At 48.4% G+C, this 18,077-nt stretch overlaps 1 protein-coding gene across 1 annotated transcript in view; it reads right to left on the reverse strand.

Moving 5' to 3' along the window:
• Csmd2 (CUB and Sushi multiple domains 2) overlaps positions 1 to 18,077 on the reverse strand; it is a 562,459-nt gene that overhangs the window by 123,630 nt on the left and 420,752 nt on the right. The window contains exons 26-27 of the mRNA XM_085686610.2: positions 7,002 to 7,204; positions 234 to 425 (exon numbers count right to left, since the gene is read on the reverse strand). Coding sequence (XP_085542736.1) covers positions 234 to 425; positions 7,002 to 7,204 — 395 coding nt within the window. The remainder of the gene's footprint in view (positions 1 to 233; positions 426 to 7,001; positions 7,205 to 18,077) is intronic.

Here is an 18,077-nt window from a genome sequence, read left to right on the forward strand (position 1 = left end):
GCTCGCAACTCTCTGAGATAATTTTTAAAAGTGTAACATAGGTAGTGGTGTGTGTGTGTGTGTGTGTGTGTGTGTGCCTGTGAGTGTGGTAGGAAAACTGGATTTTCCCTACCACTCTTCTGTTCTAAATCGCCTGGCCCAGGCTCAAAAGGCAGCTGCCTCCTGTGTGAAGAGGCCTGGTGCCCACAACCCCGAGACTGGAGGAAGAAGCAGCACCCTCAGCTGCGCTGTACCGATGCACGTGGGTGGGCTGGGCTGCCAGAAGAATCTGTTCTCGATCCTAACGCAGTTGATCTCCGCACTCCCCTGCAGCGCGTAGCCTGGGTCACACTGGAAGACCGTGGAATCACCAGCTTCCCAGCTGTCGCCACTCCGACTCCCGTTCTGCGGAACTCCAGGGTCGTTGCAGGATGTCGCTGTGGACACTGAGGCAAGAACACAGAAGGCGGAGTGGGGCTGATTGTCTGCCAGTCAGCAGGCTCACCGCAGTGCTCCCTGTCACTGCCCTTGCTGGCCATCTCCACTGGCACCTCCCTACTGCTGTCATCAGCGGTAGCGACGACCGCATCCTCCTTGGCCCTCCTTGCTGCCATTGCCTCCACCAACATGCCACTGTCACCCTTGGACCAATACCTTACCGTGAACATCATTTATAGTCATCTAGCACAGTGGTTCTCAACCTGTGGGTCTCGATCCCTCAGAGGGGCTGCATATCAGATTTTTACATTACGCTCCACAACAGTAGCAAAATTACAGTTATGAAGTAGCCATGAGGATAGTTTTATATGGTTTGGGGTCATCACACCAAGAGGAAGTGTATTAAAGGGTCGCAGTGTTAGGAAAGATGAGAACCACTAATCTAGCAGGAAGTATACTTGTTAAGCCTGGTTGGATGGTTATGACTGCAGAAATGAATTTCGTTTTCAATAAAACATTGCTACACAGACAAAGTTTTGCTATCTCGTTTCAATTCCACGGATCTGGGTTTGGGAATGGTTTGGGAAGGATTTGGAGCTGGCCTGCTAGGGTGTTGAGTAGTTTCTTGCAAGGGACACAGGGAATTTGTTGAGGTAAGGGCTCAACAAATGTATGTAAAAACAGCCACGGACCCTTTAGTTTTGCGCCACATTCAGGGAAACAGCAGCTATTTGTATCCAGTGGCAGAGCAGAGCTCAAAATCAACCTAAGCAGCTGGGCCATATTAAAAACTCAGACAGGGGGCTGGGCAGATGACTTGATGATGAAATCGTAAGGACCAGATGACCCTTGGAAAAACTGTGGGCATGGCAGGGGCCTGTGGTCCCAGCACTTGGGAAGTAGGCTCATGGGATCTCAGAGACAAGCTGGCAGGCTATGCTGACCAAACTAGAGAGTCTTGGGTGCAAGATTCTCAGCCACCAAAGCATAGCATGGTCCAGGAAGATGTCGGTGGTTTGATTAAGAATGACCCCACAGACTCATGTTTGAACTTTTGGCCCCGAGGGAGTGGCACTATTAGGATGTGTGGCCTTGTTGGAGGAGGTGCCACTTTATTGGAGGAAGCGCGTCACTGTGGAGGCGGGCTTTGAGGTCTCATGTATGCTCAAACCACGCTCAGTGTGACAGTTCACTTCCTGTTGCCTGCAGATAAAGATGTAGAACTACCTCTCCAGCACCATGTCTGCCTACATGCCACCATGCTTCCTACCATGGTGATAATGGACTAAACCTCTGAAACTGCAAGCCAGCCCCAGTTAAATGTTTTTCTTTATAAGAGTTGCCGTGGTCAAGGTGTCTCTTCACAGCAACAGAGACCCTAACTAAGATAACACCCAACATAACTTCTATACCAAACAAGACTTGCACATACATCCATACATGAGAACATGCATCTACACATACATGGCACACACATAAAGCAAAAAAAGGATCATCAATAGGAGATGGTTGTGATCTGGTACTTGACCAAGTCTAAAAGGGACAAGGCAAGAAGCGAATTGAAGGGTAGAAGGATGGAATCAGCTAAGAAAGGAATGGGTGACTACGTGGGCAAAGGTGGCCTGAGAAAATGCAGCAGAGGTGGTGGCCTAACAGAGGGCAGAGAAAGAACTCAGGCAGTCCCTGTATCCTAGCTGCCAGAGGAGACAGCAAGGCCTGTCCTCCCAGCATGCGCTCTGCAGATCCCCAGGAACAGGAATTTTCTGCAGGCCCTGTGGTTTACTTACACCTCCCTACCCCACAATTGGGAAATTTTATTCTATATTCAAACAAAAGAACCTGTTTTGGCCTAGAACATACAATTCACATTGGTTTTTACACAACAGCATGAAGCCTCAAATAGATTCTCTACAGGCTATGCTTTCCAACCCCCTGGGGAGAGGCAACCATTCTGTCTTGCCAGCAGGAGCACTCCGGTAGAAATGACCAAGGAGTGGCGGCCCAGGAAACCTGTCACCAGTATCACCCAATACAAGATCTGGGATGCAGCTGACAAACTACAGCACACAGGCAAATCTGCCTCTGTACTTAGTTCCACAAATAAAGTTTTATTGAAACACAAGCAATGGTCATGGTGTCCACCTCTGCCTTCATGCTTAGAAGGAAGAGAGGGAATTGCAACGGCGAGCCACGTGAACCATAAAGGCTGAAGCCTATGGTCTTTGACAGGAAACGCTCTGGAAGCCCCTGTATGGATGGAGTCTTATCTTCCCTCCTTTTCTTTTTATATGCTTCTCCCTGTGTTCCTTCATTCATTTGTTCCTCCTTCCCTCCCTTCCTACTCCACTCTCCCACCTTTGGAAAAAGTGATCTAAGAGTTGACCCTCGGGCCTCTTCATGCTAGAGATGTACTTCACCCCGTTCTGATTTGAATGTCTTCAGTGTTTAGCTAGGATCTCACTAAGTCACACAGATGATCCTTGAACTTGTCCTCTTCTGGCCTCTGCCTCTCGGGTGACTGGGATTACAGCCTTGTGCCTCCATGCCCAGGTGGCATCCTACCTCAAGTCCCCCCTCCTTTGGTGACACATTTGTAAATACACTCCTTTGTTTTATTTAACTTCGAAGATGTCCCATCCCTATGCTCAAGCCATATTCCTTAAAATCTCCCCACACTGTCCCCTATACCTCCCCCCCACTTCCCATTCATAGGGCCTTGCACAGCTGCTTCTTCTTCCTGGAATGACCCTTCTATGGCGGCTCCACCTTGACATCCTTGACATTCAGTTTTCAGCTCTATACCACATCTTAGACAGGCTTCCTTCATCCCCTCTTCTGGGCTCACCCCTAACTCCCCCCATCATTTCCACCAGGCTATCCTGTTCAGTTCTTGTCCCAGCACAATCTGTAACAATCTGGCTAATATACTTGTTTGCCTCATCCTTGTCCATCACTCGGGCATCTCTCTGCCAACAGGGACAGTTCTGCTCATCGCTGTATCCCCAGGGTACTCAGTACTCAGCACACGACTGTGCTTAGTAAATATTTGCTGGATAAAAGAATGAATGAGCGAACAGATCATCGCCATTTGACACCCGCTGAACTTATTTAGAAAGTCAAATAAGAACCGTCTTCTGCCTTCCCAATTAAAAACAGACTTAGCTTTCATCCCCAGGGTCACGGGGTGCTGTATACATGTAAATGATTGTCTGGGAAAAAAACAGCCCCACAGTTCTGGCCACACTCAGAAAGGTTATTTATATGGCAGACAATAGAAATGCAAAGATTAAGAATTTTGTTTGGGATTCGGACACATGGGTTTGGGTCCAGGTTCTGCTACTTAAGAACTACATGACCTTGTATGAGAAACCACACAGCCTGTGCGGTCAACATGGATTAATAACGATATCAGTAGCATCCCGTTTCTGCAAAAATCTAAGAGATGATTCAGGGGGAGCTTAGCTGCTGCCTGCTCTGTACATGGCTGAATCGGGCTGCCCGCTCACCTCTTGGGGTTCTCATTTTCTCTGTTGAATGCTCCTGGATTTGAGCAGCTTGCCAAAGCCTCCAGGGAAAGGCTAGATCCTCCAGGTACTGACAGGATGTTAGATGTTACCTAGTCGTGTTTACTTAATAAAGCCAAGCTTGTGCTAATCATCCCTGGCATTTCTGCCCAGTCCCTCATCAAACATGCACGCTCACACTCATGTGTGGTAAGCCATTCCCTCTCCCAAGGGGAGTTCTGGTATTTGCTAGCTGATGACAGCAACAGGAAAGGTGACCTTTCCAGAACCTTGGGTATGCCCAGAGCTCTGGGGCCAGGCTGTCATGACCCTTTTGGAGTCCAGGCTATGTAGCTGGGATTACTTTGATCAGCATACAATTGCCAAAGGAAACGCTGACGTTGGGGAACCCTTCCGCTCATTTGTTCAGGACTTCATGCATTTGAACACCTGCTGCATGCACATACTCCAGGGAGCCTGAGAGGTCTGACTTAGTCTTCATAGTTTATGATGTAGGATGCCAAGGAGGTGCCACCGCAAGACAGGCAGGAGGGCTGGAATTGACTGGTGCTAGAGAAATAGAAGTGAGATGCTTGAGGGTGCCAGAGGTTGCAGCAACTTATTCAGAACAGAGATCAGAACAGATCCTGATTTCTGCCAGTTGGGCAAGGCACGATAAAGCTGTGTGAGTGAGGCTTAGCGGGAAGAGGGTGCCTGGGGACCATCCTGCATGCCTACAGCGAGGACACAGAGGAGGTCAGATGATGTAAATCTGTGGGAGACTCATCTAGAATGGTGGGCCTTTTGTCATTTTGTTTTAAGCCATCTCTGTGAGCTCGGGCATAGTCAGAGAAAATGCACATATGTTTTAATTATTCATACTGCTCCTTCCCCCAGAGAGTGCCCGGGAGTCTCTCTCTTCCACATTCTCCTCTCTGTATGCTGGGAACCTTCCGTAGCTTCTATTGCTCATCCCAGCAGTTGATAATGTTTGCTCCATGAGATGCCAGTCTCCTGAGATGGCCTCAAAAAAAGTCATTCCTGGCCAAATGCATTCGGAAGCTGTGACCTACCGCACATGTTTTGAATTTATGAATGTGAGCATACCAAACGCTCTCAGGAGCCGCATTAGCGTTTCAGATAATCTGCGTAGGTTTGCCTCAACCAAGCCTCTTTCTAATACGACTGGATCCCACATGCTGGTTCTTTCGGTACCTATTTAACATTCCATGGAACTTCAAGAATAGATTGGAGATGCCAGGCCAGAAGACTGCACATATGTCGTGAGGACAAGTTCCAACTCCTGGTGTCCCTCAGGATCCCAGAGGGACTTGGCTCAGGCACCCTCCCAGCTATGGATACTCAGATCCATGATGCTTAAGTCCCTTGTGTAAAATGGTGCAGTTCCTGCATAAAACTCCTATGGTCCCCTTGTGTATTTTAAACCATCTGGAGATTACTTCTAATACCTAATACACGATATGCAAATAACTATTATCCTATATTGATTGGGAGCAATCATAAGAAAAAGGTCTATGCCTGAGCAGCACAGATGTGATTCCCCACCCCCACCCCCAAATTTCTGGTCCAGGATTGGTTGAATCCATGGTTACAGCACTTCAAATACAGAGGGTCAGTTGTAGGATGGAAAGTGGGAGCTACCGGAAACCTAACCAGATCTTGGAGACTCCCCCATCCCGCCCCACCACACATGATGATAAATGCTCATCTTCAGGGAGAAGAAAGACGTTGGGATGAGCTGGAAGTAGGATTGGACATCTTACCACAGTCTCATGGGCACCTTGGGCTGATCTAGCTAGGGGGGACTGTAGAGACCAAGCCACCTGTCCCAGAGTCACGCAAACACCCCACCCTGCATAGCAGACCGAGGGGATGGGAATGATGACAGCTATCTTATAGCAAGTGTTAGCACAAACCAAGGCAGACACAGTTGCTCAGCAAGTTGAGAGCTAGAAAGTTCAGAGATGCTGCGTCTGGGTAGATGAGTCACCTTGGGACTTGGGTGTTTGAGAGTAGCCCATGGGGAGGGGGAACTCTTTTTCATGCGTCTCTGTAAATGGCCACTGTCATGCACATTTAATTGAACTGAGATCACCAAAACCACTTTCATGCTTGGCTTCCAGTCCTTTCTAAGACCTGCATTCAAGAAAGAACCAGAGCATGTGGCATGTGGCATCAATGGCCCACGCCAGTGCGCATTGCGTTTTTCTTCGTCGCCTCTCTCCAGTCACCCTAGGGAACTGCTTTCTACTTCCAGAGCCACTGCTTTCTCCCACTGTTCTTTGTGCCTGGGCTGTGCTATTTTCTCCCCTCCTGCTCACTGGGGTCCACAGAGCCTCCAGCATCCAGCTCGGTGGTATCTTCCCAGGGCACGATATCCCATCCTTCAGACTCTTCCATTTCCTGAGTTCTTTCTATTCATTCCTCAGGCATGAGTGTGGATTTTCTAGAACATTTTCCTTGATGGAGGTCCTCACGGTGACCTCAGCATCATGGATGTCTTCTTCACTCATGCGCTTGTAGGTTAAAACCTGAATGTCTCTTAGTTTGTCTGATTTCCCTACCTGAGTAAGCTCATCAGCGTGCATGGAAACATTTTTGTGTGCACTCAGGAGCACGTGTGTGTGTGTGTGTGTGTGTGTGTGTGTGCACACGCGTATGTACCTGTGGAGACCAGAGGCCAACCTCTAGCATTATATATTGTTCCTGAGGAGCTGTCCACCTTTTTCTTATTTTTATTTATTTATTTATCTATCTATTTATTTACTTACTTATTTTTTGAGGCAGAGTCTCTCACTGGCTACCTTACCTGGCTTGCATGAATTTATTTATTTATTTATTTATTTATTTCAGATTTTGGGATTCAAACTTAGGTCTTTATGTCTGTGTGGCAAGCACTGTACTGTCTAAGAGATATATACATATATTTGGCTCCTCAGCATGGTTGTTTGAATAAACCATGAGCCAGATACATACATACATGCCAATAATATCTTTCCATGGATGGAGAGATGGAAGCAAGGAGGGGCTCAAAGACGCTGGCAGCGGGCAAGCACATACCTGAGAACTGGATGGCAAAGCCCTGCTTGCTGGTGAAGAAGTCCGTGCTGAACTGCAGGACGACCGAGTTGAAGGTGCTGTGCAGGTCCCTGGGCATCACCGGGCCACTCAGCTCCTTGAGGAGCACCCCGCTCTCCACGGGCCCATCCCAGATGCGGAGCACGTCGTGCACCTCTTCTGTGTCAAACACAAGGAAATGCAGCCTGGACAGAGAAGAGACAGGCGGTCACTGCAGGTTCTACGGCTTTCTTCCCAAGAACGTCCGGTCAGGAGACGTCACCGCCCGGGAAGACTGACAGGGAGAAGGAGAGGCATCATCTGGAAGCATCTTCATGCTTCCAATTGGCTGGCTCCCTCCACTGGGGCCACTAGCAGTGGGGACGGGGATGAGAGGGTGTGGATTTTGTGCATGTCAGTATGGCCACACTTCATCTCTCCTAACTCCCCACGGACCAAGAAAGGGTATAGTTTTGTTTTTTTTTTTTTTAAGTCAAGGATGCTGGTGAGACAGGCTCAGTAGATAAAGGTGCTTGCCACCATGCCTGAAGACCCGAGTTCATCTCTGGAACTCAATAGTGCATATAGATTCTCTTCTGAGTTCTGCATATGTGCCATGGTATGTATTCTCTTCTCTGACCTCTGCATATGTGCCATGGCACGCATGCACACACACACACACACAGACACACACACACACCACACACACACACACACACACACACAGTTTTTAAAAGGCACAGACAAGGAGAACTGTTTGATATCTCAGAGGCTGACCACCCATGGGGAAGCTGGGGCAGGCCCATATCTGGGTTTCTCAGAGCAGAATGCTGAAGCTGTTAGCTACAGACAGACCTAGAGTAGTGAATCTCTGCAGAGCAGCGCAGGCAACACAGGGGGTCTCTGCCTATATGGGGGTGCACACCACACCAGACTCTCAGAGCCTGTTGGGAGCCTCAATTCATCCCAGAGGAAAAGGGGTTGAGCAGCTGAGGTTACTATGGCTACAGACCTGGAAGACAATGACACCATGAATCAATTTCCTTTCACTTTGGGGATACATTGAGACTCTGGCGAAGTGGCAGAGATAATAAAGAGAATTCCTGTGGACCCTCACTCAGTTCCCCATCAACACCTGTGGCACACTCGTCATAACTATAAACCAACCCTGGCACATTATTATTTCAAATGAAACCCCAGAACCCACACGGAACCCACACGGAACCCTCACGGAACCCATACAGAACCCACACAGACGGCCCTGCTTCCTACAGTCATCATTTCTCTCCTCGCTCACCGCGACTGCTTTAAAAATCTATCTTTTTAAATTATAAAAATGAGGCACACGCAATGCAGAGACGCAAACTGCATACAAATGCTTTGAAATGTTTAAGGCTCTCATACAATCATCCAACTCTCCAGGTTTCCCACTTACTATTAGCACATAGCCCTCTTGTGGGCTTTTTCTCAGTGGGCACATACACACAGTTTCCCCCAACATGGGCGTGTATCTAACCTAGCTTGAGGCCTCTCTTCCTCCCCATTTTCTTATCTCTCCTGCCTCTTTTTAGACAGAGTTTTTTAGAGTTTTTTTTGAACTCACGATGTAGCCAAGAATGGCTTTGAACTTCTGACCTTCCTGCCTTTACCTCTGCAGTGCTGGGATGACAGGTGTGCATTATTACACCCAGTTTGTGTGGTGCTGGACTCGAACCCATGGCTCCATTCATGCGAGGCTAGCACTCTATCCACTGAGTCACATCCCCAGCCCTGGTTTTCGGTCTCTCTCTTTCTTCAATAGTTTACTGCGGACATATATACCTACTTAATTTTTTCCTATAGAAATGTACAATCTGTTCCCCAGTTTCTCATCAAACTGCATGAACAAGCCTCTATTGGTGGGACCCTTCCCATTCTACTAATGTTTCAGTAGACGTGTAGAAATAGTTGTTTGGGGCGGGGAGTAGAAGAGCATCTAAGTTTTCCCCTAATAAGTGTTGTTAAATTAGCCTGTCATGTGACTCTGTCAATCTCAGCTCCCTCCAAACAGCATTAAGTTTTTCTAGTCTCTGTAAACTCCATCTCTACAACACCAGATATTACAGTGTTGCAAATATATCCTACATTAAAATACTCTCCCATCTGCCAGACCAAAATGGAACCTCACTGGCATTTTGAATTTAGATAATTTAGTATTTTACATAACACTGAAAAAAAATTTCTGAATATAATTTAGGGACATTTTTATTTTTTCATATTCTTTTATCCATCTTAATTGGACTACTTATCTTTAAAAATTCTGTTTGCATACCAAGCTCTTTATTTGTTATTTTTACCTAAATTGGCTCCTGTTGTGGGATATATTTTTCAGTGCTAGTATTATCTCCTAGTGTCTGGTATTCCTTTTTTGACTTTAAATTTTGTTTATGGTATCTATATCAGTAGAGAAGTTACTCAAATATGTTAATCTTTTCCTTTAAGGATACAGGATATCGTGTTATACCAGGGCAAACTTCTCTACCATGATTTCAAACCCAAAATACAGGATTGGCAAGATGCTTAGTGGATATAGGTGCTGCAGTCAAGCCTGATGACCTGAGTTCAATCCCCGGGCCTCCCATGGCGGAGACAGCCACGCCCCACAAGTTGTCCTCTCTCCTCCACTTGCACGCTGCTGCCCGTGTGAAGATACATAAACAAAAATACATAAGCACAGGACACTTTTTTAAAAACACTGAAGGGGATGGAAAGATGGTAAGAGCCAGAGGAGTAGAAAGGAAACTGTTTGCCGGGTGTCAGAGTGCATTGCATACATGAACTCACAGAAGCTGTGACTCGGTGTCCAAGACTTAAACAGAGTTCAGCCGTGGATGGGGCACTCATGAAGCCCCACCCATAGCTGAGGAGTGATCGGAAACTAATGGCTGTTAGGGGACAGAGAGTCAGTTTCTTCAGGCGTGTGGTCCCTGAGAGGCTATGATCCAGGAGATTGGTAGATGGTCCTGTGGCCATTCATACACCGTCACTGCCCAGAGGACTCAGTAGGTAAAACAAACAAACAGCACACAGACTGGGGAGGAAAGTGGTGGTAGGGACACAGGAATTGGAAGGGGAGGGATGGGGAGGATTTGACCAAAATACATTATATGCATGTATGACATCCTCAAACAATAAAAAAGAAATTACTTTTTTATAAAAGAAAATACTAAAAATAAAACCTAGTTGCAATATTTTCCTGGAGCTTTCAGTTTCATGCTCTGAGACGGACAGTATCGATATTTATCATTATCATGTATCTACTCAGCAATAACTTAGCCCAGCGCCTACCTGGAGTGGCCTCCTCTGTATTTTAGATACTGAAGCCTCTGTTTACTCCCGCCTTAGCACCAATCAGCACATACTTAGTGTGCTCATTTGTTTTCTGCCTCTCCAGCCGGGTATGGATTTTGAAGGGGTGGGGTCCATCTTCTTTCCTAACGTGACGCCATGCTCAGGGCATGCTTGCTTGTTCAGGGGCTCAAGAACAGGCAAGACTCATAAGCGAACACTCCGGGTTCCCTGACTATTTGGCTCTGCTGGTCCGGAGAGCTCTCCTTTGCCTGTGTGGTGGCAAGCACTCCTTTGTTTGGGATGGTTGCTGCTCCTCATGACCAGGAAAACGGCTCTTCGGCATCCTTGCAGCTTCCCAAAGCCTCATATTTTGTTATTCTAACACAAAGAGGTCCCCTTCATCTTTATCCCCCTAATTTATTCAGGTATGTCTCCAATTTACTCTATCAGAATGAACTTTCTGGTATCAACTTCCAAAATCAATCCCACTGAGATTGAAATTGGAATCGGCCACACTTAGTATTACGGAGGACGGACATCTGTGTTACTTAAATGAACCCAGGAGGGAACGTGCAGATAACCGTGTTTTACTTTGCTAGTTGTTCTTTGCACATTCTTGGATTTGTTCCTCAGAAATATTAAGTGTATGATTTTGGCTTCATTATAAATGAGATTTTGTTTTTATTTCCTAGTCTAGTCAAAGGATGGCTAGAGAGTAAACCAAAGTTACCACGGCACTATCTTCCAGGCTAGACATTGGCCTTATACCCTTGACATTGTACTTATCTCCTGGAAGATGCAGCTCTGGAGGACGGCCAGGCATGGATGGAGAAGACCGAGCCACAATTAAGAGTGGACCTGAGGACCACCCGGAGGCAAGGCCATGTTCACTTTGTTCAGCTTGGCTGATCTGATAACCACGCAGGAACTTCACACTGACGAGTCTGAGAGAAGAGGAAGGGCAGGAGGAGGAAGAGCAGAGAGGAGGGAATGGGGAGGGGTCCTCTGTATGCACAAACAGTACATAAACAACCGACTGGATAGAACATCCAAATCCAAACCCAGGATGCCATTTTCCAGGAGCTGCTGGAGCTGGCAACGTTCCCTCACACATGAACCCACAGCAACGAATGCTGGGGAGAGGACTGACAGAAGGCTGAGGGAGAGGAATCATTTTAGGGACAGAACACGCGGACGACCTCTCAGAGGGGCTGACATTTAAGCAAGATGGCAGGCTCAGAGGGAGCCGGCCACAGCAGAGCAGGGCAGGTTAAGAGGTGGCAGGCAGCGTCCCCCAGATAAAGGGCAGCATGTGCAAGGGTCCCCGGATGGGAAGCTGTGCCAGGGCATCTGGGCAACAGAAAGATGGTAAGGGCTTTGAAGGGGCAGGCAGGAGCCAGGCCTGCTGAGATGTTGCAGGCTGGGAAGAAGCTTGAATTTTATTCTACTGGCTAAGGAAAGTTGCTGAAGGATTCTGAGACCTGACAGGGTCTGGTTTGGAATTTAGGGTCATTCTTGAGAACAGGTGGATACGGACAAGAGTGAGAGGCAGGGGGACTTAGCTCTTTTGGTGGGACTTGATGAGAACTGGTTTTGCTAAGTCGCTCTCGGTGAAGACTTTTCTCATCTTGTAGAGATCAAAGTCTATAGGCTCTGGTGGGAACTTCTGATCAACAGAGACCCGTGCAGGCCCCCAAACTTGGCTTATGTGGGCTTCATCCTTTAGGTGAGTGGTGAGGCCTGACATTGGTTTGAAGATGGCATCTGTACTATGATCCCAGGTGAGGAGGTATTGGGGTGACTGGGTACCTCTTCCTGTGGCTGGCTAGCTCACACACACATGTACTTGCTTGTTGAGGCCATAGACACAGAACAGGGCATCTCTCAGGAAGAGGGATGGGGCATATTGTGCGTGAACCTCTTCATTCAGAGAGTCCAGACTGTGCGGCACTGTCTCTGCCCCGGAGCCTGCTACTCACCAAAGGGGACACGGCAAACACAGTAGCGTAAGTGAGCAATGCTGAAAGAGCGGCATACACAAGGCACTATTGAAATAACATGGGGAGAAAGAATGCTAAGCCTTCGCAGGCCGTCTCCTACTTGCTGCTTGCTTTGTGTGTGCTTCCAACATCCTCCTGGAGAGGTGGCAGGTGAGAGCCTTAATTCGTCACTTTGCAAAGGTGGAAGTGAGGGTCCAAGGGGTTCGTGTAGGTGACTGACCAGACAGCAAGGAAGGGTCCGAAACCCATGTTGTAACCATGTCTTTCTGGACCAGCTTGCAGAGCCCTTTCCTTGACCCCATCTTCCAGCTCACAGATGTAAAGGGGCTTCTAGGAGGAGGTGTCTTTGAAGCAGTATTGGAGGAAGAAATGAGATGGACCAAGGGGCGGCAAGAAGATAGTGCAGCTTACACAGATGCAATCCATAAAGGGGAAGTAAAAGAAAAGCCAGAGGACTCCCTGGGCCCAGGCTCCTGCCCACCCCATCTCCTGCTCTCCTAGGGTTGGGGAGATTTCCAAGTCACACATCTGACCACATCTGCTGCTGGTCTCTATGTCAACTACAGCCTGCGTCTAAATAGCCAGGAGGGCTCTGAGCCGTCATCTCAGGATCCGGCTCCCAACCCCACATCAGCCCTCAGGGCTATTTGCAGGCAAACCCTTCCTTCTGGAATTCCTCCGTGCTCTTAAGACTAAAGGAAATCTGAACACATCAGGCTTCCGGGACATTGATGGCTCGTCTGTATCCACTGAACAAGCAAGCATGAGGAAGCGAGAAAGCGAAACACGTGGTGGCGGTGATGACTTCAGTTGTTGATTTCACACGCCCTCTGACTGGGGGGAGCTGGAGGCTGAAAATGAAAGCACCACGGGTGGGCGGGCATTCTCAAGGACCTGTCACCACAGTGTGAATCCCAAGGACCCTGTGAGGGTTGGCATGGTGAGAGAGGGTCCTGACCTCAAGGGAGAGTGGCCTGTAAGTGAACAGCAGCTAGCGGGAGAGAGTCAGACACCGGTCCCCAGTTGAGAATGCAGCTTACTGGAAGTGACAAAGAGAAAATCAGGCTTGCCCTACCAAATGTCCCGCCTCGGAGCCACTGGACAGAAAACTCGCTATTAAGCCATGATAGTGACAGCGGACACAGGGATGAAAGGATGCTATCCGAAGAACAAACGCTGGGCTGACAAGTGGGGGCTCCAGGCCAGCGGGGCTATTGGGTGCTAGCTTCGGTTCTTGGGGTCAGCTGGAACTGGGTGGGCTTCAGGACACTGAAGAAGTGGCGTGACCTTCTAGGTGGGTGGCTGCTGTTTTGGACACAGGCTGTTGCCCCAGGCTTTTCTCTTAGGTGCCAAGTGACTTTGGACCTGGAGCTGTCTTTGCATTGTCATCTGTGAGGGACTTGCCAGTGGGCTGCCCAGCTTCTGGGACTGTGAGCCATGCGCATTTGTTGCCGGTTGTCCTTCATTTATGCAGCTGGTGGCTGTCACTCTGAGTCACGCTTGGTCACTTTTCTTGCAGAACTCTGCAGCGTCACGTCCTCCTCTTCAGCCTCAGACCCTGGTGCATCTCCTGTCTGAGTGCTTTTATTTCTTGCAGGGCAAATGCTGCCGCTGAGGATTTTAATTGTGGTGATGCCATTATTTCCTTCACATCCCAACTTGTCGCCATCACTTCCTTTCTTTCTCAGGGATTCCCCGCCTCCACCAATCCATTCACCTCTATTAGCATCCCTATGTTTTATAATTAAACGACAGTATTTTATGTATATTGCCCATTATAATACCTACCTACCATCTATTCTGTTTTTAATTTTTGACATCCTGGGGGTGGAATCAAGGGCTAGGTGTCCTAGTTATCATGAATTATCAACTTGACACAGCCTAGAGTCACCTGAGAGGAAAGCCTAGTTTGAAGACTTGCTGAGATCAGACTGGCCCGCAGGCGTGTCTGCAGGCGATTGCCTTGATTATTAATTGATGGAGGAGGGCTCAGCCCACTGTGGCTGCCAGCATCCCTAGGCAGGGAGTCCTGGGCTAGATAACAAAGCTAATTAAACACAAGTCCATGAGTGAGCCAGAAAACAGCTTCCGGCCATGGCTCTTGCCTTGAATTCCTGCCCTGACTTCCTTCACCGATGAACTATAACCTGGAAGTATAAGCTAAGTAAACCCTTCCTTCCCAAGCCATACTTGATCGGAGTATTTCATCACAGCAACAGGAAGAAACTAGACCACTAGACAAGTGTTGCCACTGAGCGACAACCTTATGTTTTTCCTGTCTCCTGGAGTATTAAAAACAAAATACATCTTTTCTTGAAAAACAAAATTGGTACTGTTTTTGTTTTTTTGAAAAACAGTTATCTTTTCTCAGGAGTGCCATACTTTATGAAACATCTTGTGCATTTATCTTATTTGTGCATTTATCTTATTTGTGCATTAATCTTATTTGTGCATTATTATTTTTAATCTGTCATTTTGAAGCGAGGGATTGTTATGGGTCCGGCACGAGAAGGGAGGGATTGTTATGGGTCCAGCGCGCCAGCCAAGAAGACAGGTGGTGCTGATTCCCTAAGAGACATCAGACTTCACACCTGGGATCCTAGGCCGGCAGCCAGAGGGTGTGTTCTGGCTAACTCCACTACTTGGGCCGGTTTGGCTGGATTATTGTACTTGGATAATTTGAAGTAGCTTGTGTTTCTTTCTCTAGAGGCCATCCATGGAAAATGAAATCACCACAGCACGCTGCCGTTCTGAAAGCCACATTTATACCCACCGGGCTGTCCACCTCCTCTCCTTCAAAACAACTTTCTGGCGCTTTTTGGCCATTTCCTAACTCAAGGCAAACTCACGGCTGAAAAGCGATGCCTGCTGGGTGTGCTGATCTGTGTGGCTCCTTCAGGAGGTTGCTCTCACAGCGCAGCTCCGCGGACCTTCACTGTTTAAAGTTTAACTCACCGTTGCTCTTTTAAAAGAAACCTTCTGGAAGCTGCTGAACCTAAGGCCAGTATCCCTGGCAAGATCTGTGAACACATGCTTTGCTTCCAGTACCTTCTGCCTCCTCTGGGCCAGCTGCCTGCTTGCTGGCTGACCGCTGTGGAGAGCAGCTCTGGAGTGTGACAGATCTGAGAGCGCGGCGGGGGCTCTGGGCTGCGCGCACAGCCAGGTATTTTGTCTAGTCCGGTTTCCTCCCAGGAAGACAAGCTCCACTAGGCAGGGAAGCTTCTTCCTCAGAACCTCCTCTTGGCAGCCTTGCTGCTGGGGGGCCAACAGCTAAGAATGAAGCTTGCAGCTTACCCTCACCTTCTCCACTAAGAGGCCCTACAAGTTTAAAGGAACAAAGAGCTACTTACTGGCCAAATAGGAGTATGACAGCTGTATGGATATTAGGCAGAGAATCAATGTTCAACAGCAAAAAGATTCCCCACTTCCCACTGGTCCCAGATCCCCGTAGGGAGGTCACGCCTGTAAAGGACCATCACATCTGCCTTCCTGCGGCTGCTCTATATAGTCCTCTATACATCTACAGCTACTGGTACCAACTGCACTTGTATGCAAGAAACGCCATTCTTCTGAATGCAACCAGGGTTGCCAAATGGTCATACTATGCCCGTCTCTGGTTCCCAACCAGTTTCCCCACTGAATTTCTACCACTGATCTTCCTGAGGCAGCAATGTCCTCTGTCACTCCAGATGAGGCCATTAAGCAAGGCTATGCACATCTGTGCCTTCCTCTATTTTATAAGCCCGGAAGGCCCTTCCTTCTCAGCCTCCACACTGAACACCTACTGTTGTTGTTCGTGTGTGTGTGTGTGTGTGTGTGTGTGTGTGTAAGATCCAGGCACATATTTGTACAGGTGTGTGCAGGTGTGTAAAAGTGTACATATGTGCACTGGTGTGTGCATATGGACACATGTGTGAGTGTAGAGCCCAGGCTGCTCTTCCTCCAACGCTCCCCACCTTACCTGGCAGAGGAATGGTTTACCACGGAACCCGGGAACTTACCGATTCCACTAGATCAATGGCCAGTGGGTCTCAGTGATTGACTATTCCTGGCACTGGAATGACAAGCCTTCACTGCTGAACCTGGTTTTTCCGTGAGTTCTGGGAATCCCCATTCACATCTTCAAGCTTGTGCGGTAGACACATTGCCCACTGATCTGTACCCCAAGCCCCACTCCCTCTGCTCTTTTAAGTATAGCTAGTTTGTTTCTTACTCCCCACCTTCAGGTGCCACTCGGACCTTCTGCTACATGTCTCCATGATCATATTTTGCTGGACTCTTGGCGGATCTGTGCTGTTTCTGAACCTCTCCCCTGCCTCTGCTGTGGAGACTGTTAGACAAAGAGATGCTGGTTCTCATTTTCTTCAGTAAGTTCTCTCTAACGACCTGTAGAAAGGGCGGCATCTTTAAAGGTAGCAAGTCCTCCCAGGAGCACACACAAATCCTTATGAGCCGAAACTTCCAGGCCCTCCCCCTTCCTCTCTTCTAGAATGGAACACAGATATGGCACCTGGAGAGGCAACTGACTAGTCAGCCACACGGTCGAAAGTCTCAAGATGGCACAGCAATAGCCTAGGCCAAGGTGCCGTGGGTACCTGGGCCAGGTCTGGATGGGACCTTGAGAAAAAAACAAAAACAAAACTCCCCATCTGCGAAGGCAGCTTAAGTCAGTTTTTCTGTTTCCATTTCTGATAGACATAATTTCTCTCTGAGACCCAGATGGGAAAAGACTGTCTTACGTATACTCTTGGTGCCTGGTGCAATGCCTGATGCTGGGGAAAAAATGCTCCACATTTTTTAGTTGAACTGAATAGTGTTACTTTCTTAGAAGTGTTCCAACAGCTCCTGTTATATGAGAGCTGATGCAGTGGTCTCCCGACCCTCAGGATCCCGCTGAGACCCTTGCTCCTCCTACACCAGCCCACCACGCAGCTCCGGTATAGTGGGCTTTGCTCCTGATTGGGTCATTGCTTCCCTCCTTCAGTTGGAAGGATCTCCCGCCCTCCAGCAAGGACTTCTCTCTCTTTTTGGTCACTGTGTTCTCTGAGGTCTGTGCTAGTGGCGTCTACCAACTGTGGCCCCTCAAGCCAGGACTGGGCTTCAGTCTGCTCTGTGTGTTGTCCCTGTGTGCCATGACAAAGACCCTGGTGCAGAGCGGGTCTCTAATGCCCACTGTTTCAAGCGCAGCAAGGCCAAGGGCAGAAGGGCAGGTGGAAAGAGCAGTGGCTGGAGAGACAGATGGGCTCCACATGCCCCACACTGTTTGGGCCTCCAGGGGGTCCTGTGTAAGACAGGACTAATGACACTGGTCCGGAGCTTGGCATGCTGTAAATGCTTGATAGACAGCGATCAGAGGGGCAGTACCAGGTGCCTAAGCCTTGGCCATCTTTTCTTTGTCTAATACTCTGAACTATCCCACAAATCGTAGGAAGGAAAATTCCTGCCCCACTCTGGAGATGGTGAGGAGGCCGCAACATTAAGGGGCGACCCTTATATTCCCCCTGTTGTTGTCAGATGGAACTGCAGGGAGGACACCATGTCCTAGACCTTACTGTGTATGAACTGCCAGGCCTTGGTGGAACTCTTGGAACCCAGGAAAGAGCACCCACTAAAGGCTGCGGAGGTCACCATTTCCATAGGAAAGGTTAATTCGCCAGCCCACTCTGGCAAAGAACACCAAGCACTCTCCAGCCTGGCTACACCCAGGGCACGAGCAGGGGCTTGGCTAGGTTCAAGCAGCTAGGTTTAA

The sequence above is a fragment of the Myodes glareolus genome, chromosome 3, assembly GCF_982192425.1.
Source record: "Myodes glareolus chromosome 3, mMyoGla1.1, whole genome shotgun sequence".
NCBI lineage: Eukaryota > Metazoa > Chordata > Mammalia > Rodentia > Cricetidae > Myodes > Myodes glareolus.